The 21,389-nt window shown below is 39.7% G+C and overlaps 2 protein-coding genes across 2 annotated transcripts; one reads left to right on the forward strand and one right to left on the reverse strand.

Moving 5' to 3' along the window:
- Positions 1-2,818: 2,818 nt before the first annotated feature.
- Positions 2,819-8,279, forward strand: il6 (interleukin 6 (interferon, beta 2); the record flags this gene model as incomplete). The annotated part of the gene is made up of 5 exons (XM_083523832.1): positions 2,819-2,895; positions 3,025-3,197; positions 3,298-3,408; positions 6,244-6,387; positions 8,073-8,279. Exons 1-5 carry the CDS (start codon positions 2,874-2,876, stop codon positions 8,277-8,279), a joined length of 657 nt encoding a protein of 218 aa, XP_083379958.1. The 5' UTR covers positions 2,819-2,873.
- Position 8,280: 1 nt separating this feature from the next.
- Positions 8,281-20,433, reverse strand: tomm7 (translocase of outer mitochondrial membrane 7 homolog (yeast)). The gene is made up of 3 exons (XM_083523871.1): positions 20,230-20,433; positions 11,915-11,963; positions 8,281-8,815 (listed from the first exon to the last, which is right to left on the reverse strand). The coding sequence occupies exons 1-3, from the start codon at positions 20,330-20,332 to the stop codon at positions 8,800-8,802; spliced, it is 168 nt and encodes a 55-aa protein (XP_083379997.1). The 5' UTR covers positions 20,333-20,433; the 3' UTR covers positions 8,281-8,799.
- Positions 20,434-21,389: the final 956 nt, after the last annotated feature.

Below are 21,389 nucleotides of genomic sequence, written 5' to 3' on the forward strand. Positions count from 1 at the left end.
AAAAAAGACACACAAATAAACACACGCACACGTGTACACACACAGGGTGGGTTTACAGAATGAGTCTCCAGTACAACACTTTGCAACAGTTTGCTTGACAGTAAAGCTGTGATTTCAGATTTTCCAGCACACGTGGGTTTTTTTTGTTTGTTTTTTTCTTTTTCTTACTCAATTGAGTGAAAAAGCATCTGAATCGTGTCAAAAAAAACAAAGCAGTGTGTGTCCATGCAGGGATATGTAATGCTCTTCAACGTTCCTATTTCCTCTGCTGTCACACATTACTTCAATCAATTTGGAAAGTTCGTTTTTAGATGACATATTCGGAAAACTTGTAGTTTCACAGGAAACCAGAGCTATCAGCTTTCCGAAATCAGAGGGAGATGGTGTTAAGATGACACTACTGTCTGCGCTGTACTTTTACGAGAATCGTGATCATAATCCATAGCAAGAGTAAACTTTAGCATTAGAAAGTAACAAATATGAAGGCGTTAAGTAGAGTTACATGTTTATTGATTCCCATAACTTGTGGTGAGCAGGTTCTTTCACTTTCTATTATGGTAATGGTCTTCCTTCTTTTTGGAAACTTCTTCCGCTCGAATCCATAGCCAAAATAACCAGAGGATCTAAATGTTCTGCTTTTATTTTATTAGTCCTATTTTATCCTTTTTGCTTCCCTTTCAAAATGCATGTAATAATTTTATGATCATGATCTAGAAACACACTACACCCACACACACGTGCTTGTCAATCATTTTAGACAACCGTATAGTGCAGTTATAAGGTTAAGCTGGAACAGAAAATGTGAATAAAAACACAAGAAGGCACAAAAACAAAAAAAACAAGAGTGAAGAACAGAGCCACAGCGGGGTCTAAAGCCAAATCTGAGAAGACAAGGAGAAAGAGAGAGGGACTGAATTAATAGAGCAGGAGATGAGGAGAAGTAGTGGATATATAGAGAAGGAGAAGGAGAACAGGAAAGGTACTGGATAAAATGTCTTGCACAGTGTCTATAACTTTTATATGGCAATAAGGAAACATAGTTATACATATTTATCTCTCTGTGTCCCCCCTCTTCTCTTCCTCTCTCTCTCTCTCTCTCTCTCTGTCGAGTTAAACATGCTCCTGACCAGTGACCAGTGTTCCTGTCCCTTTCCTCTCTTCAGATCTGCCCACTTTGTTCTGGCCCCTTGCCTCTGGATGGGGTTCTCTGTGGTCACTCTGTGCAGCTGCTGATGGTTGTGCATCAACCACATGGGGTTCCATGAAATTACAGAGTAACACAGGAGCTTTAAGGGTGGTTTTCGACTGTAGTTAATGTCAACAGTCTACTACAATGGCTCAGGACTACAGGTTGCATTTGATCACCATCACTGCACCTCAACATCGTAATAAATGGACAGTCGGTGATGAGGATGGGTTCCCTCAAGGTTTCTTCCTGATACCATCTCTGGGATTTTTTCCTCACCACAGTTGCTACCGGCTCATTAGGGACCAACTCATTCATTTTTATTACTGCTTTATTTCTGTAAAGCTGCTTTGAGACAATGGCCATCGTTAAAATGCTCTACAAATAAAAATAAATTGAATCGAAAGTTGAAAGAGAGTGGGAGAGGTAGTAGATGAATAGAGAAGAGAAAGGTGGTGGATGAATAAAGAAGAAAAAAATGAACAGAGAAGAAGACAGAAAAAGGTCGAATTATTTGATGAATAGAGAAGGAGAAGGAGAATAGGAGAGGTAGTGGATGAATAGAGAAGGAGGAAAGGAGCGAGCTAGTGGATGAATAGATAAAGAGAAATTGAGATATTTAGTGGATGAATAGAGAAGGAAGAGGAAAAGGGATGTATAGATGAATAGAGAAGAAGAAGAAAGAGAAGTAAAGGATAAAGAGAACGGGGCGAGATAGTGAATGAATAGAGTATAAAGAAGAAGAATGGGAGAGGTATTTGGATAAATAGAGAAGAAGAAAGGGAAATAGGTAGTGGATGAATAGAAAAGGAGAAAATGTGAAAGGAAGTGGATACATAAAGAAAGCGATGGAGAAGAGGAAAGGTAGTGGATGAATAGACAATGAGAAGCAGAGAGGTAGAGAAAAGAGAAAGAGAATGGCAGTGGTAATGGATGGATATAGGAGGAGAAAGGGAGATAGGGAGGGAATAAATAGAGAATGAGAGGGAAAAGGAGAAAGGAAAAAGTAGTGGATGAATGGAGAAGGAGAAAAATAGTGGATGAATCAGTATCAGAGACTAGAAAGATGGGTACCAAAGTACCAACAGTTGTAGCTTACTGGTGTTGGGATTTAAACCTATGACCTTCTGAGACGTTTTCTAAAACATTATAGGAACGGTACAGGAACAGGGGTTTATGAGGTCATGATACATGCATCCAAGTTATCACCGTTCATAGTTAAATGAACTTTTCCTATTACTTTAGTAATTTTGTGACATTTTCCGGACATTTCTGAATAGTAAAAAAAAAAAGAAAAAAAAAAGAAAAAGGGAGCTTTATTTATTTATTTATTTATTTATTTATTTATTTATTTATTTATTTATTTATTTATTTATTTATGTAAAGTGTAAATTCTTTAAAAACTACTCAAATATAATCCTACTTACAAACACAGCAAGTGGAACTGCCCTTCTGACCAAGATGATGTAAAAAAAATATGAAAATTAGGTTGGGTTTTTTTCCAATTTTTTTTTTTTTTTTTTTAATCAGAGTGATTACTAATAACAAAAAAGTGGGTTGTGGAATTTTCTCTCGAGGTGGTAGCCTATATAAATTACTCGGAAATTACTGAAAGTGCAAACACTCAAGAGCTTTAACGCAATCAAGAAGTCGTGAGCACCCCGACCCGACCCGACCCGACCACACCATGCCCTATCTGCTGCACCACTGTGAGTACCAGACTGCGAGTGCTTCCTCTTCCCCCCCCCCCTTTTTTTTCTTCTTCTCATCCTCCTCTATTGCTGATCTCGATCTCGATCTCTCTCTCTCTCTCTCTCTCTCTCTGGGTCTGTCTGCAGATCTGGGCTTGCTCCTGCTCCCCCTGCTCTCTCTCGGGCTCTACAGTGGAGATGAGGATTACTATGACTTCTCCGAAAGAGAGCTGCAGAACGAAGCGCACGCGTCTTTTTACAAGTGGTTTTCCATCGCCAGGCAGATGAGGATAGACATCCATAACGTCCGCGACGAGCAGGTAACTTCTTCAGGGATTCATAGTCTGTGTAATAAGACACGAAGGTATTGTTTCGATCGCTGTGAGATGCTCAATTCACCTCGCTCTGTTTCAACTCCAGTTTGCCCGGGACTTCGCAGGAATGAGAAACATGAGCGACTTCGACCATCAGAGAATTGAGACCCCGCTGCTCGGCTTCTCAGACGGGTGTCTGCCCTTCGATTTCAAGGCCGTGAGTCCAAACTTTCACTATGTTAAAATTTTACTTTTTTTCTACCACGATCACTACTACTATCATTACTAACACTACAACCATTACAATACGCTTGGTTTAGTTTTATTTTTTCCCTGCAGTCACCACTACTATCACTACTAACATTTCTATTAGTATCACTAACACTACTAAAATGACTACTATCACTATTAAAATGATTAAAAAAACTTTAGCACTAACACTATTAAAATTTCTAATAGTATCACTACCACTTTAACTACTAAAATTAACACTACCACTTTAACTACTAAAATTTCTAATAGTATCACTACCACTATAACTACTAATATTACTACTACTAAAATTTTTAATAGTTTCACTACCACTATAACTACTAAAATTACCACTACTAAAATTTCTAATAGTTTCACTACCACTATAACTACTAAAATTACCACTACTAAAATTTCTAATAATATCACTACCACTATAACTACTAATATTACTACTACTAAAATTTTTAATAGTTTCACTACCACTATAACTACTAAAATTACCACTACTAAAATTTCTAATAATATCACTACCACTATAACTACTAATATTACTACTACTAAAATTTTTAATAGTTTCACTACCACTATAACTACTAAAATTACCACTACTAAAATTTCTAATAGTTTCACTACCACTATAACTACTAAAATTACCACTACTAAAATTTCTAATAATATCACTACCACTATAACTACTAAAATTACCACTACCACTATAACTGCTAAAATTACCACTACCACTTTAACTACTAAAATTACCACTGTTCAAATTTCTAATAGTATCACTACCACTATAACTACTAAAATTAACACTACCACTATAACTACTAAAATTACCACTACTAACATTTCTAATAGTATCACTACCACTATAACTACTAAAATTAACACTATTCAGATTTCTAATAGTATCACTACCATTATAACTACTAAAAGTACCACTACCACTTTAACTACTAAAATTAACACTACCACTTTAACTACTAAAATTTCTAATAGTATCACTACCACTATAACTACTAAAATTACTACTATACATTTTTTTATAGTTTCATTAACACTATAACTACTAAAATTACCACTACTAAAATGTCTAATAGTTTCACTACCACTATAACTACTAAAATTACCACTACTAAAATTTCTAATAGTTTCACTACCACTATAACTACTAAAATTACCACTACTAAAATTTCTAATAGTTTCACTACCACTATAACTACTAAAATTACCACTACCACTTTAACTACAAAAATTACCACTACCACTATAACTACTAAAATTACCACTACCACTATAACTACTAAAATTACCACTACCACTATAACTACTAAAATTACCACTACCACTATAACTACTAAAATTACCACTACCACTATAACTACCAAAATGACCACTATTCAAATTTCTAATAGTATCACTACCACTATAACTACTAAAATTACTACTAAAATTTGTAATAGTTTCACTACCACTATAACTACTAAAATTACCACTACCACTATAACTACTAAAATTACCACTACCACTATAACTACTAAAATTACCACTACCACTATAACTACTAAAATTACCACTACCACTATAACTACCAAAATGACCACTACTAAAATTTCTAATAGTATCACTACCACTATAACTACTAAAATTACTACTACAAATATAACTACTAAAATTTCTAATAATTTGACTACCACTTTAACTACTAAAATTACCACTACAACTAACACTACTAAAATTTCTAATAGTATCACTACCACTACTATGATTACTACTAATAAACTTTTTTTTCTGCTATTAACATACTACTAACGACTACCACTGTCACTACGACTATCACTACTATTACTGCTGATGGGGTAAAAATAATCTGCTTATTTAGTTACAAAAAATCATGTTGTTGCTGCATCAAAATGTTCAGCCATTGAGGAAAAGGTGTATTGTTACTAGGACACGTCATTATTAGGAGAAAATCAAATGACTATGCTTTATTAGAAGATAGCAGTTATTATTACTAGATAAAGACAAGGCAAGGCAAGAGAGCATCTTACAATAATGAGAAAATAACTCACCCACAAAAAACCTGTAAAAACCCTAGGAATGGAAAAACTATTTTATTTTATTTTATTTTTTAACAGAAAGGCAGGTCGCTCTAACGAGGAAAAAAATCGCATCATTTGAAAAGAAAGCAATATAGAAAAGTGATGTGTAGTAGTAATAAAAAAAAAAAATTATTACCATAATTATTGTTACTATTATTATTATTTAGTGTAAATATTAGAAAAAAATTACTATCTAAAAAATTATTACATTAAAAAAACTGCAAGAAACATATGATTAGGGAAAAATCTCTCATTCCTACAAGAAATGTTGTTTATTAAGAGAAAGTAAAAAAAAAAAAAAAACCACCAAAAATTTCATATCTCATTTACCAAACAGCTGCCAGCTCCAGGTGCTTATGTATATTATGTCCTACATGCTCACTCCTAACCTGCTATAATGCTTAATAAACCTTACACAGATGTTTCCAATTCTATATAAAAAGTCAAGAAGGAAAAGAAACAGCAAAAGTTTATATAGCAGAACAAAAGCAAGCCGTGGCATACGGTGCATTTTTAGAGATCTCAATTATTGTGTGTGTGTGTGAGAGATTCTTAGGAGTGTCATTTCTAATCGAAGGCTTTGTAGTTCATTAGAAGTGATTACAGCAAAGATTCAAGAAAGATGAAGCTTCTCTTATAATACCATGTTAAGGAACGGTTTGCTCACACGGGTGTGTTTGTGTGTGTGTTTACAGCAAAAATGCGTGCAGCAGATCTACACTGGTTTGCGGGTGTACCAGGTGTACCTTCCCTATGTGGACAACGGCACATCAGCTCGCATACCGGAGATCAAAGTCAGGATGGCCAGATTATTAGGTTTAATTAAAGAAACGGGAAATGTAAGTCATTGCAAAACACTCACACAGTTCAAAACTACACTTTCTCAATTTTCCCAGGCTGCATACACTGTGTCTCACATACTGTATCACAAAACTGATACTATAAGTTTCAGCCTCTAGAAAAATCATATTTAATTATATTTGTAAAATTGGTCCCCTGGTGGTCTAGTGGTTAAGATGCAGCGCTCCCACCGCTGCGACCCGGGTTCGATTCCCGGTCAGGGAACCATCCCCAGCCACTCTTAGTGCCGGTCCCAAGCCCGGATAAATTGGGGAGGGTTGCGTTAGGAAGGGCATCCAGCGTAAAACATGTGCCAATTCAAACGTGCGGAGGATCCGCTGTGGCGACCCCTAACGGGAGAAGCCGAAAAGACCGTTTTTTTTAATTATATTTGTAAAATTAACTGGAGCGAATATAAGAGGCAGGAATACGTCATATATTACTGCTAAATTATTATATAAATATGCATAAATCTTACCGTTTATAAATAAATACATGTGAAATTCCTTCTTTACATATCCCAGCGATGTTTGAAAGATTGGTCAGATTTCAGGGGCGAACCATTAAACAGTGCCCCCTGGAGCACACAGGGTTTAAGGGCCCAAGCGTGGCAGATTAGCAATACAGGGGCTTTAACACCGACCTTCTGATCAGTAACCTTTAAGCACTTAAACGCTTTTGTAACTGATAGGATAAAGATGTACAGAGCAAATAAGGCATTCGAGAAAAAGTCAATCAATAACGTGTCTGTGTGAACTCTTAGCACTTGGATGAAAAATGATGTCCAAATTAACACGTGACTAACAAATTATCTTCAACAGCTTTCGTTTCATGAACGCGAATAATGCGGCGCGCATTTCCGTTTGACCGTTCTTATAAAAAATGTACAGAAATATTAGATGGGAAATGAAATCCTTCAACACACTTATTTATGACGTCCTTTTTTTACTCGGATATGTATTTTTTTCTTAATACATTTTAAAAAATAAACTTTAGTGAATAATACTTTAGCACTAAACACGTTTTACCGATGTGCCCGGCAATTAAAACCGTCCGTGTGGAAACATAGCGAAAGTTCTATTCGATGTCCTGATGATTTACGCCATTTAAAACACCATAAATACTTTAAAACATTTACAAGAATATTTCGTCTTCAATAGTAAACATACATTTGCATAAAGCATCCATATTTGTCCATGTTGATTATAGAGTATTAAAAACCCGAAAAGTATTCATTTAAGGTACAGAACGCATCGAAATGTGCGATTGATCATGAGTTGAGTTCGCATTGATCGTGCGAAATAAATATATATGCTAGAGAGCGATATGGTGAAGAGCTCTCAGCTCAAACATAAGTTGAAAGATAGTGTATTCTGCTGAATAATGTTTTGTTCAGGATGTTCACAGTTACTTGAAATGTAGATATAATCCTGATACACTATTGTAAAAAAAAATACTGTAAAATATTAGATGCATCAATAAAAGTCTAAAAGGCGATCACGCTGATGTTTGAGATGGTCAGTATCACAGTACTTATATATAAGAATTCATTGAGTGCATTTTTTTATAGGAAAAAATCCGTATGTTAATTCCGGTGCTTTCTATTAGCAGCATTTCTCAGTAATGATGAAACATTCCCACTGCTCACACTCATCACCACCACTGTTTTTACTTCGCCCTGCAGGTACACGACGTAGAGGTTCACCCCACCTTCCTGAGGGATTTGGTCAGCGGTACACAGTGGAGAAAGAAGACGGTCACACACTCCATTCTGTACAACTTCGTGAACTTCATGATTGTCACCAGCAGAGCAATCAACTACATGAAGGTTAAGAAATTAATGAAACACGCCGTGAAGGAAGACCAGTGGCTCTCAAAACATGTTCACTGAGTCGTGTCTAATATTTATTTATTTATCTATTTATTGGGGATATTTAAAAAGAAATTTGGTTGCTATTTAAAATGAAGATGTTTAAAGGATAAGCCTGAGATTGAGAATTAGTCAAATTGAATGAACATATGATGGGATTGTAGTCTGAGTTACATTAACTCACCGTGTAAGTGTTACATTAACACGTCTGACTATAAACACATGGTTAAATAAAGCTTTATCACATGAACTCGCTGCCATTTTTTTCTCATTTATTCATAATGATGCAAAACAATGGAACAACTTAGAAATGACAAGATACAGAATACTCTCATGACATGGTCCAGGCATGTGGGGTAAAAACGACGTCCTCTTAACGGGGTAGACGGAGAAGGAGAGGAGGGAAAACTGAGACGGCGCTTAATCCAAGTTCATGGCCAGAATGTCTTTTACGCTTGGTGAGGAATGGATCGTTTCCGGTGTTTATTAGGGGACGAGGAGGCGATCTGGTGTTCTGCAGGAGCTCGTCGACATCTCTCCTTCATCCCCAAAGCAAACTAGTGAAACAAAAAAAAGATCAAGAATAAACACATGTACACACCAAGTTCAGGTCTCAATTCTGATTGGTCGAAAAGTCTGCATTTCTAGAACAGCAGACTTACAGGCAATTTCACAGATTTATATAAACGCAGTCATTGTTTTTGCATTTCATGTGACGCATCGATTAAAAATAAATTGTGCACGATCGGATACAAGTTGGCATTGCGTGATGCATCGTTTTTTAACACGTTTGCTTAAGCAAAGAACGTTTCATTTCTATATACCGTATTTTCCGCACTATAAGCCACTACTTTTTTTCCCACGCTTTGAACCCTGCGGCTTAAACAATGAATCGGCTAATTTATGGATTTTTCCGGGGTTTATCCAGTTTCACAAACTTCAAGCCAAAACACTGAGCCCCATAACATTAGACCAGTGAAATTGCTGAACGGGTCCGGCGAACCAATTAAACTCTTTATATTAAATCAGATGCGTTCCCACTGAATCGGGCCGCACCACATCATAAATATGGATGATGTTCCTCTGCCGTTTGACCTGCCGCTCACTCGGACTGTCTACAGGAAAGGAGAATCATTCATCACGCTGAAAACAACCTGGCATGAAAAAACACACTTCACCTGTGTTCTGAGCTGCACGGCATCGGGAGAAAAGCTTCACCGATGGTGATTTTTAAACACACGACGATGACAAAAGAAAAACTCCAGAGAGAAATAGTTGTGAAAGGAAGAAGGTAGACAGTGACTTTCTTGGTAGGCTACTGTTTATATACAAGCCGTGTAACAGACACTGTCTTTCATTAAAGCCTGTGTAAAGTTCATTAGTTTCAGTGTAGACACCTGCGGCTTATAGACAGGTGCGGCGTATGTTCAAAATAAAAATCTTTGTAAAATTCAGTGGGTGCGGCTTATATTTGGGGCGTTTAATAGTCCGGAAATTACGGTAATTATTAGTAGATGCGCTATACTTATTATGTAGAAAGTGACCAATCATTTGTGACCGACATTTTATATGTAGATTGACTTCTTCCCACTGCTGCTATGTGAATATGACATATCACAACACTAGACCGTGTCCTGAGAGTCACATAGAATACAGATTAACATGGCAGAGGTAGAGCTGCGTCTTCCTGAAGAAAGCACTACAAAGGCCTGTTTGTAAAGGGGGCCAAGCATTAAGTCAGAAGACCCTTAAGTAAATTGATGATTTGTTGTCGGTCTAAACCAAAGAAATAAAAGTGAACTGTCTGCAACATACTGAATTGCATCATGCTTTTCATTCCTTACTTGCATTATCTCGGCATCTCACACATCAATCTAATTGAGTCTGAAAATAAAGGGGGGGAAAAAAAGCATGCGAAGCAAATCGTTCCTTCCAGAAGCGAGTCTGCATTCTGTAGGACTAACAGTGTACACAATTATTAGACAAGTGAGTATTTTAAATATTTAATTAAAAAAAATCATTAACCGATCAAGAAACTGACAGGCTTTTAACTGTTATTAAAAAGAATGGTGGGTATATTGGTCACTATTTTTTATTATTTAAAAAATAAAAAATAAATAAAATAAATGTATATGTACATTTTAAGGAGTTTGTTTATTATGTATTTAAAGTTACTAATGAGATGGGAATTTCTTTTTTTTTTCTTTTTTTTTTGAGGGGGGGATTCTGTTTTGTCTGGTTTGCATGAACTTGAGAATAGAAAACGAATTAATTTGCAAATTTGTTTTAAATATATTCTGAAAAATCGGGACGTTTATTAACCTGTGGAAGAGCAGAAGAAGGAAAAGGCGCGCTGTGAGCCGCCTCTGTGCGACTGCTGGAAAATACATCTTATGAATTTGTGGTTTTCTGTAATTAATATTCTCTCTGCTGACTGCGTCTAACAAAAGTCCCCGATTTAACGCATGTAAATCCCAATCTTAGTGCCGATAACACTGCTGCTGTACCAGTTCCCCCTGCACCTACTCGAGTATCGGCTGAAACCATAATCATAATTTCGTCAATTTTATTTTACTAAACAAAAAAGAAGAAAAAATAAACCTGTTTATATTATACACAAATATTTGTGGACACCTGACTGGTATCTGCTCCCCATTATGTATATTTGATCCACATTTGCTGTTATAATAACTTCCACTCTTCTGGGAAGATGTTTCAGTGGATTTTGGAGTGTGCTTGTGGAGATTTGTGCTCATTCAGCCACAAAGAAGTTAGTAACGTTAGGTACTGGTGTAGGTGAGAAGGTGAGGATGCCTGGGGTGCAGTCAGCATTCACATTCATCCCAAAGGTGTTCAGTAGGGTTGGTGGCTGTATAGCAGGAGATCTTCCACTCCAACCCATATCTTCATGAAACTGGCTTTGTGCACTGGGACATTGTCATGCTGGAACAGATTTGAGTTTCCTAGTTAAAGTTAAAGGAAAATGTCATGCTACCACATCCAAAGGCATCATGTACCATTGTGTGCCTCCAACTTTGTAGGAATGGTTTTGGTATGAAGCACATACGGCTGGAAAAGTCAGGTGTCCAATAAAGTTTCACTCTGCAAGTGTTTTGCAGTTTGTGTTGAATATTTATCGAGTTGTTAATCACACATTAACCCCGGCTGGGTCACCTGGACGAAGGTGTCTGATGTTGAAAGACACGAAACACGCAATGACCCCAGGATACATCCCTGATGTGTCCCAGTGCATCTGCTTGATGTATTTTTTTTTTTATAGATAGATAGATAGATTTGAATTGAACAAATTACAGTACACAATTTAGCAAAACAGGTAATTTGTACATAACACTACCATAATGTATAAACTATACAGTGTACATGTATGAGGCAGTACGCGAGTGGAGGGCGGAGCATCCGCTGCTACGTTTGCCTGCGGTGCGAAACGAAAAACATTTGTACAATTTTATCTTATTGCTCTCTGCATCGTAAGATCGAAAAATCCTGTCAACCCATAATCGTTACTCCTCCGCTTTTTACTCGCGCAGAGCTGCGAGGAAGTTGGTCGGGGTTTTATTGACCGATCGAAACAATTTAAATGAGGAACGTGCCTCAGATGAAGCGGGTGGTTTACTCGAGTGCACATGCTGCGGTACCTTAAAACTGTTGGCTCTGGCATTCCAGGATCTGCTCCTCGCTTGAACCCTGCAGAAGAAGAGGAAGAAGAGGGTGTGAATAATTTGTGTCAGTAAGTGGAACCGATTGCACCCGGTGTTGCAGAAGCATTGTGAATGAAAACTCATGCAGAAGTAAAAGCAGGCGTAAATGTGTAAACGCCGCATGAGGCTCTGGTCGCTCGCACGCTGACCCTGGAAGTGGATTTCAAGGAAACCGATAAATGAGCTGTAGTGAATCTCCCATGATCTCATGACACATCTCAGTAGTGAAGAGAACACCTCTACACACTTCCTGTCAAGAGTTTTTTTTTTGTTTGTTTTAAATGACCTCATTGTAAATACTTACATGCGGTAATAGAGAGAAAGGAATTATTTTTACTCCGTTACTGTACGCATTTCACAATTATATCTACTTCAGAGTATTTTCATGGTGGGAAACTTTTCCGTTACTACATTACAAGGTGTAAACTCTGTACTCCACCGAGTTACGGGAAAAAAAAAAAACAGGCTGTTCCTCGATACTTTGACGGAGGAACAGTGTTAGATGTGAAGCTGGATCGAGAGCACAAGCGGAACCCCAAGGTTCTGGGGAGAGTGTGTGTGTGTGGAGTGGGGGTTCTCTCACTGTGTGTGTTCTCATACATCATCCTGAAGCCCATTCGGACACGAGAACCTTTACATTTTTATCAGAAGTGTGAAAGTTGGAGGATTGCTTTAACTGAAGTTTTTTAAATGATGATTTTGTTTATTAAGGGAAAAAAAAATTAAAACCTGCCTGGCTCTATGTGAGAAAAGTAATAATAATAAAAAAATTTTTTAAAAGGACTGGAAAAAAAGTCACACCAACAGTCAAACATGGTGGTGGTAGTGTGATGGTCTGCGGATGCTTTGCAGCACCAGGACTTGGTCAACTTGCCATAATTGGTGGAACCATGAATTCTGTGCTCTACCAGAAAATCCAGAAGGAGAATGTCCGGCCAACGTTAATGACCTCAAGGTGAAGCGCAACTGGGTTATGCAGCAGGACAATCCCAGTTCAACAAGAGGAACGGAGTCACAAAAGATGATCTACATTTTGGAAGATCGACCTGCACACATAGATCACCTGGCTATATTGTAGAAACTGGAAATTTTTTAAAAGGAAGGTGGAATAAAATTGAGGTCGACTCAAACACAAAATGATACACAAAAGTTCTGAAAAAAAAAGGGGTGATGAAGGGGAAACGTTTTTTGGCTTCCCACTTAAATTCTGTTGCTTTATCACATTAAAGACATGATTTACATCTCTATGGTTCACTGTCATGTTCGTACACAGATGAGAAGCAGTGGGAGTGATGTACAGGCCGGCACGAGGTGAACATGGTCTTTACAGTCAGTTATAGAAAGAAATTGCACACAAGGCTGACAATTTTCCTCAAAATAAAAAAAGGAAGAAAAACTACAAAAACAGCGTCTGGTGTAAAAGCAGTTTCTCCAAGAAGTGATTCGGAGAATAATACTATTGCAACATTTTGTACGTGTGCAAGAGGAACGCGGGAGGAAGTGCACACTCGGATAGAAAAAGCAGAAACGCGTTGATAAACGTTGCTTCAGTACGTCCGGTACAGAGTGCTGGCTCACGGTGAGGAAACGGACTTATCTCCGACAATTAGATCATTTTTATTTCTCTCCGAATTGACCATCGCGCTCTCCCTCAGACATGCGGCTTTACCCCTGAACTATTATACACTGTGTAACATATCAACAGACTGTACATGATCGTTTAATCTTCCTGAGGAGAAGATAGGTGTGTGGAGCCGGGTATTACAACTTTCTAGAAGTTTTAGACGCAATCCGGTTCATTACAGACCTTGACAATGTCACTGGTAAAGGACAGGCAGACACACAAACACACACACAGAACCAGTGGTAGACAAAGTACACAAAGCATTCACTTAAGAAAGATATAGCAGGTAAAATATTACTATAGTAAAAGTGTCCCTTTAAACTTTCACTTCAGTACAAAAGTATTTGCCTTCGAATGAACTTAAGTGTCCAAAATACAATGATTTATTATAAATTTAATGTTCCTATTATCATTTTTGTTACAAGATTCTTTACTTAATCAACTCAGTTGATGTGAAAAGACTCTAATGTGACTCTCAGCACACTGATCTATTAATAGAATGATATAAGTCAAACACTGATTTCTATTAAAATGATCATGAGCCCAAAACCTTCTTTTCAACTACTTCAAATACGGACACGGATGTTGTGGCGAGTTCGAGTCGGGAGTTTCTTCCATCATTTATTCCTCTGAAAATGTTCTTCTTGATGTTGAACTGATGCTGAACTCTATGTTAAGTGCTAAGTAGATTTTGGTGGTTTTAGCTTAAAAGAGGTCCTGGGTAAACCACGCCATGACCCCATTGGTTAATTTTCAGCTTTGAAGAAAAACAAAAAAAGCTCCTCTCAGCTTCAGCTCCCGTCAGTGGATGAGTAAGGAATATTCTCAGAGCAGTCCATGAATTTGGATACATTTCTGAGAGGTCAATTTTATGTAGAAATATCACCCTAAATGCGTTTATTGCGCAATGAAATGTGCAAGTCATTGTCAAACTCAGAACCAAGAAGCAACTCTAATTTTAGCCATACGATACAATACAACAGCTATATCCTTATATGTCTGTTAAATGAGTCTTTAAAGCTGCACTAGAGATTCCCCCCTTACTGACCTCAGTTTAGGACCTTTTCAGTACAATCACAGAAAAACTTTGACATCACCTCGCTTGAAAGGTTTCCAAATCAATAAGTGCTGTTTAACTACAATCCAACTACAATAGTTGTTTTATCGAAAGCTACACACATTATGATAACCTACATACTTTAAATGATATTGTTATGCAAGCAAAAAGAAATATTGTTGCGCAAAAGCGTAGCAGGCAACATCATAACCTGAATGATATACAGTTATTAGCCTATTTCATTTAATACATAACCTTTACTATACTCATAATAAGAGGAGTGATGAAGCTGCGCGCACGCACGCACGCACGCACACACACCTTCTGCATGTTTCCCCACTACTTCTTTCCTCTTCTTTTCTAAATTGGGCTCCTCAGGGTTTAGACGTTTATTTGTCATCTATAATTTTAATTGTCGCCTACGCCGGTGCCTAAATCTACCACTTCCACAAGCGGCTATCACAACCAGCTTAAAACCGAGCATGCTCTACCCTGATTGGTGACTTGCTGCGTGTTTGACCGGTTACGTTTTTATTTTAATAAATTAAAATGAGCAACTTATTTTGCAAATTGTAGTTGAGTCAAATAGTAGGATATTGACTTGAAATGTAGTAAAGTTAAAGTAAAAGTCTCCTTGAATAGAAATACTTAAGTAAAGTAAATTACATTTACTTTGTTACTGTCCACCACTGCACAGGACACACCCCCCCCAAAAGGAAGGCAGACAAAAACAGGCAGACACACACACACACACGGACAAGCAGACAAACAGACAGAGATGGACAAGCAGACAGACACAGAAAAAGGCAGAAAGACAGGCTTGCAGAAAGACAGGCATGCACAGACAGACAGACAGAGACACGCGGACAGACAGGCGGACAGACAGGCGGACAGACAGGCGGACAGACAGAGATGGACAAGCAGACAGACACACAAAAAAAGGCAGAAAGACAGGTTTGCACAGACAGACAGACAGACAGGCGGACAGACAGGCGGACAAGCAAAGAGACACAGGCAGACAAAAGCAGACACAAACAGAAAACGAACAAGCAGACAAAAACAGGTTGATCCCCAAGCACCCAGTGTTCTCCTCGAGGGTGTGTGTGTAGTGATCACGTGTGTCATGAACACCATATAAAGGATTTTGATTGTTACGTGAGCTGATATGAGACCAGACCGGAAATGACATCACACCGAGCAACTACTGATAAAATACAACACCTAATAAAGAGCAGTGCAGCTCTCTGTCCAAATCATTACATAGACATTGGATAGATCACCAAGTAACAGCGCCACCTACAGCCTACGCTGAATAATGTTTGATAATGAAAACGTGTGTGCACGAGACCTCAGCGTGGATAGAGTTCTGACTAAACCACAGGAAGTATAAATGTAACTAAATCCCTTCTCTCCAGATTACCAACCACATGAGGCAATGTTTCAAACAGCTGCATTTTCCACCTCTCTCTCTCTCTCTCTCTCTCTCTCTCTCTCTGACTTATGTTATTTCTCCATCTCTCGTCCACTTTCTAATTTTTAATATCTGTTTTCTTTCTCCATCGCTTGTCCACTTTCTTTCTCCATCTCCCTCTCTATTTCTCTATTTATCCATCTGTCTCTCTTTGTTATTTCTCCATCTCTCTCTCTCATTTCTTGTCCCCTTTCTATTTCTCCATCTCTCTCCGTCTCCCCATCACTTATTCTCTTTGTATTTCTCCATCTCTCTTGTTCCTTTTCGATTTCTGTATCTCTCTCTTTCTATTTCTCTATTTCTCCATCTCTTTCTCCATCTCTCTTGTTCCCTTTCTATTTCTGTATCTCTCTCTTTCTATTTCTCTATTTCTCCATCTCTTTCTCCATCTCTCTTGTTCCCTTTCTATTTCTGTATCTCTCTCTTTCTATTTCTCTATCTCTTCTTTTCTATTTCTCCATCTCTCTCTCTCTCTCTCTCGCTCCCTTTCTATTTCTCCATCTCTCTCTCTTTCTATCTCTTGCTCCCTTTCTATTTCTCCAACTTTCCCCATCTTTTTTATTTCTTCATCTCTCACTTTCTATTTCTCCATCTCTATCCGTCCCTTGCTCCCTTTCTATTTCTCCATCTACTCTTCTTTATTTACTAACTAACAACTAAATGGTCGCATTTGCAACCCAAAATATGAATGTGAGTAATGTTTTTGAGAGATCGCCACCTGCGACCATATAAATGTACACGTTATGACGGCAGATTATTTCACGGCTTTTCACGTCATTTGTTGATTTGTTTGGAGATGCAGCGCCGCCTACGCTTCAGTTAAAGCGCCAAAACAACCGGACAGTTTAAACAAAACTCACCTTTCAGCATCAGAAAAACAAAAGAAGAAAAAAAAAAAAAAAGATGAGGAAAAAAACGGGCAGAGAAATTGCAGATCATTTAAAAAAATAAATAAATAAATAAATAAAACATGACGATAGTGAAAAGCATAAAAATGCTCGTGATTAAATAATCGTGAAAAACGCACCACAGAAAACACCGTTGGCTTCACCCTTTCAGTCTGGAGCCCTGCATCTCTTCCCCCCTTTCTCCATCTCTCTATTTATTCCTCCTCTCTCTTTCTATTTACCCATCTCTCTCACCCTTTCTCCATCTCTATTTCTATTTACCCGCCACCCCCCCACCTTTCTCCATCTCTCTATTTCTATTTACCCATTTAGTTTCTATGGAAACCACATCCACAGGGACTTGCATGGCAACACTGCACATTATACTTTACATACAAAACATTAGCAGCTTTATAATGAAAGAGAGAAAGTGTCTGGCAGAAAAGGAGTAAAAAGGTGTGAGGAAAAACAAAAAATATAAATCATCTTGGTGTCAGGCTCAGGCTGCATTTCTCTCTCACACACACACACACACACACACACACACGCACACGCACACGCACACGCACACGCACACGCACACGCTGATTTGACTGGAACGGCATGTCCCCCTACCCCACACACAAGTCTCTGGTTGGTGAGGGGGTTGGTAGATCAGCCAGTTGACAGGTTAGTGGACCGGAAACTAAGTGAATGGACAGGTGAGTGGACAGGAAGGTAAGTGGACAGGTGGGTTAGTGGACAGGTGGGTTAGTGGACAGGTGGGTTAGTGGACGGCTTATTGTACAGGTGAGTGGACAGGTGGGTTAGTGGACGGCTTATTGGACAGGTGAGTGGACAGGTGGGTAAGTGGACGGCTTATTGGACAGGTGAGTGGACAGGTAGGTAAGTAGACGGCTTATTGGACAGGTGAGTGGACAGGTAGGTAAGTAGACGGCTTATTGGACAGGTGAGTGGACAGGTAGGTAAGTAGACGGCTTATTGGACAGGTAGGTAAGTAGACGGCTTATTGGACAGGTAGGTAAGTGGACGGGTTAGTGGACAGGTAGGTAAGTGGACGGGTTAGTGGACAGGTGAGTGGACAGGTAGGTAAGTGGACGGGTTAGTGGACGGGTGGGTAAGTGGACGGGTTAGTGGACGGGTGGGTAAGTGGACGGGTTAGTGGACGGGTGGGTAAGTGGACGGGTTAATGGACAGGTGGGTAAGTGGACGGGTTAATGGACAGGTGAGTGGACAGGTAGGTAAGTGGACGGGTTAGTGGACGGGTTAATGGACAGGTGGGCAAGTGGACGGGTTAATGAACAGGTGAGTGGACAGGTAGGTAAGTGGAGGGGTTAATAGACAGGTAGGTAAGTGGACGGGTTAATGGACAGGTGAGTGGACAGGTAGGTAAGTGGACGGGTGAGTGGACAGGTGGGTAGGTGGACAGGTTAGTGGACAGGTGGGTAAGTGGACGGGTTAGTGGACAGGTAGGTAAGTGGACCGGTTAATGGACAGGTAGGTGAGTGGACAGGTAGGTAAGTGGACGGGTTAGTGGACAGGTGGGTAAGTGGACGGTTAATGGACAGGTGGGTAAGTGAACGGCTTATTGGACAGGTGACTGGACAGGTGGGTAAGTGGACGGCTTATTGGACAGGTGGGTAAGTGGACGGGTTAATGGACAGGTGGGTAAGTGGGACGGGTTAATGGACAGGTGGGTAAGTGGACGGGTTAATGGACAGGTGGGTAAGTGGACGGGTTAATGGACAGGTGGGTAAGTGGACGGGTTAATGGACAGGTGAGTGGACAGGTAGGTAAGTGGACGGGTTAGTGGACGGGTTAATGGACAGGTGGGCAAGTGAATAGCTTATCGGACAGGTAGGTAAGTGGACGGGTTAATGGACAGGTAGGTAAGTGGACGGGTTAATGAACAGGTGAGTGGACAGGTAGGTAAGTGGAGGGGTTAATAGACAGGTAGGTAAGTGGACGGGTTAATGGACAGGTGAGTGGACAGGTAGGTAAGTGGAGGGGTTAATAGACAGGTAGGTAAGTGGACGGGTTAATGGACAGGTGAGTGGACAGGTAGGTAAGTGGACGGGTGAGTGGACAGGTGGGTAAGTGGACGGGTTAATGGACAGGTGGGTAAGTGGACGGGTTAATGGACAGGTAGGTGAGTGGACCGGTTAATGGACAGGTAGGTGAGTGGACAGGTGGGTAAGTGGACGGGTTAATGGACAGGTGGGTAAGTGGACGGGTTAATGGACAGGTGGGTAAGTGGACGGGTTAATGGACAGGTGGGTAAGTGGACGGGTTAATGGACAGGTGGGTAAGTGGACGGGTTAATGGACAGGTGGGTAAGTGGACGGGTTAATGGACAGGTGGGTAAGTGGACGGGTTAATGGACAGGTGGGTAAGTGGACGGGTTAATGGACAGGTGGGTAAGTGGACGGGTTAATGGACAGGTGGGTAAGTGGACGGGTTAATGGACAGGTGGGTAAGTGGACGGGTTAATGGACAGGTGGGTAAGTGGACGGGTTAATGGACAGGTGGGTAAGTGGACGGGTTAATGGACAGGTGGGTAAGTGGACGGGTTAATGGACAGGTGGGTAAGTGGACGGGTTAATGGACAGGTAGGTAAGTGGACGGGTTAATGGACAGGTAGGTAAGTGGACGAGTTAATGGACAGGTAGGTAAGTGGACGGGTTATTGGATGGGTTAGTAGACAGGTAAGTACAGATTAGTGGATGGGCGAGTGGACAGGGACAGGTAAGTAAGCAGGTCAGTGGATATGTTAAACAGGAAAAAAAAATTGAGAGGATAGTGGACAATGTAGTGGGGGGGGGGGGGGGAGTAGGGGGGTGGACAGGTTAATAGCCTGTCTAGAGGATCAACTAGTAGATGTGTAGGTAAGTGGACAGATTAGTGGACAGGAAGGTAAATGGGTGGGTTAGTAAACGGTTTAGAGGACAAGCACAGATTAATAAACATGAATACACTTTTTCTGTGTCGCGCTATTACTCATTATACTATTTTTCTGTACTGAAGTGCACTTTATCGCTCCATTTGAGACACAACCATGAGGTCCAGTTCAGTTATATATCTCAATCTCACAGAAACCGCAAGAACCATCAAACCCAGAGCCTCTTCATTGAGTGGATGAAAGAGAACACGCTCAGGCAGAACAGCCTGCTAGCTATTAGCATTAGCATGGCGCAACAAGGTTAATTTACTGACCTAGGTAGAGAACCGTGGGGATGAAACCCCACCGAATAACGAACTGTCCGCACTGGAAGACCTGCTGCAGGCGCTGCTTGGTCTCCTTGCTGAGTTTGGGCATGTCTGCGCGGAACACGGTGCTGCCTGACGCCGGGCTGAAGGACAGAGAGATGACACACAGGCCGGGCCACGCTGCCGATTGACGAGAGGTTTTTTACGACAGTTTACCTCACAGCGCCGCATGGAGTCGAATCGATGTAATGACGCCATAGTGCAATAATGTGCCGAATATGATGACAGTTTAATGTTTAATATCCATTTAGATTGATTATTTAGATGTATTTTTTTTGTCCATGAACATGTATTAAATTCCCAATAAACAATTTTCTTTATTTTATATCATTTCTCTCAGATGCACTGCCTCCAGGAGTGTACGATTGTATTAGAGTTTCTATCCAATCAGATTTCAGCCCTCACATCACGTGTTTCTGAAGTAAAAAATAATCTGTATCGAGGCGTTCAGAATAAAGATTTTTTTAAATCCGAATTCGTATACGGATTCAAATCCTTCGGAATCACTCGAGTCTTTTAAAAGGTTAGCGAGTCTGCCTGCTTTTGCTACGTAATTCCACTAGAGGGCACTCTTCTAATCCTTAAAATTCACCGAATCGGTGGGCTCATGAACCTCAGTGGATCAGGTGGATCAGCCAGGACACGTAAAACTGAGTCTCTTGTGTTTCTCACGATACAAGAAGTTTCCTGAAAAACCCAGTTAGCTACTTGCTATCAGGAACTTAGAACAATTAAATGGTGTAATTTACAATTTGCATTTAGTCCTTGTGATAGCTGGGTAACTCGGCTTGGCCTTAAGTTGCATGAGTCAAAGGGAAATATTTCTCAGCTGTTTTTATGGTAAATATGAAAAATATTTAACAACATTTCTGGTGTAACGTTAGATAAACCGGATTTATAAAGCACTACATCCAATCTTGGAAATGAAAAACAGCTGCAGTTTGTGTCATAGTGACAGGGATTTTGCCTGCTTTTTGCCACAGTCCTTCTAAATCCTTGGAATCCACCAAATCCTTGGACTCATGAATCTCAAACACACACATACACAGACTCTCTGTGTACACAGAGTCTCTCAGATCCGGCTGGTTTGAGTCTCACAGATCTGC

The sequence above is a fragment of the Silurus aristotelis genome, assembly GCF_946808225.1.
Source record: "Silurus aristotelis genome assembly, chromosome: 21".
Classification (NCBI taxonomy): Eukaryota; Metazoa; Chordata; class Actinopteri; order Siluriformes; family Siluridae; genus Silurus; species Silurus aristotelis.

Bases quoted from the DNA above. Each gene is read 5' to 3' on its own strand.
- tomm7 (XM_083523871.1), bottom strand. From the start codon at position 20,332: ATGCCCAAACTCAGCAAGGAGACCAAGCAGCGCCTGCAGCAGGTCTTC. The intron at 11,964-20,229 runs GTCAGTAAATTA...CTTCTTCTGCAG, and splicing joins CCCCACGGTTCTCTACCTAG to GGTTCAAGCGAGGAGCAGAT.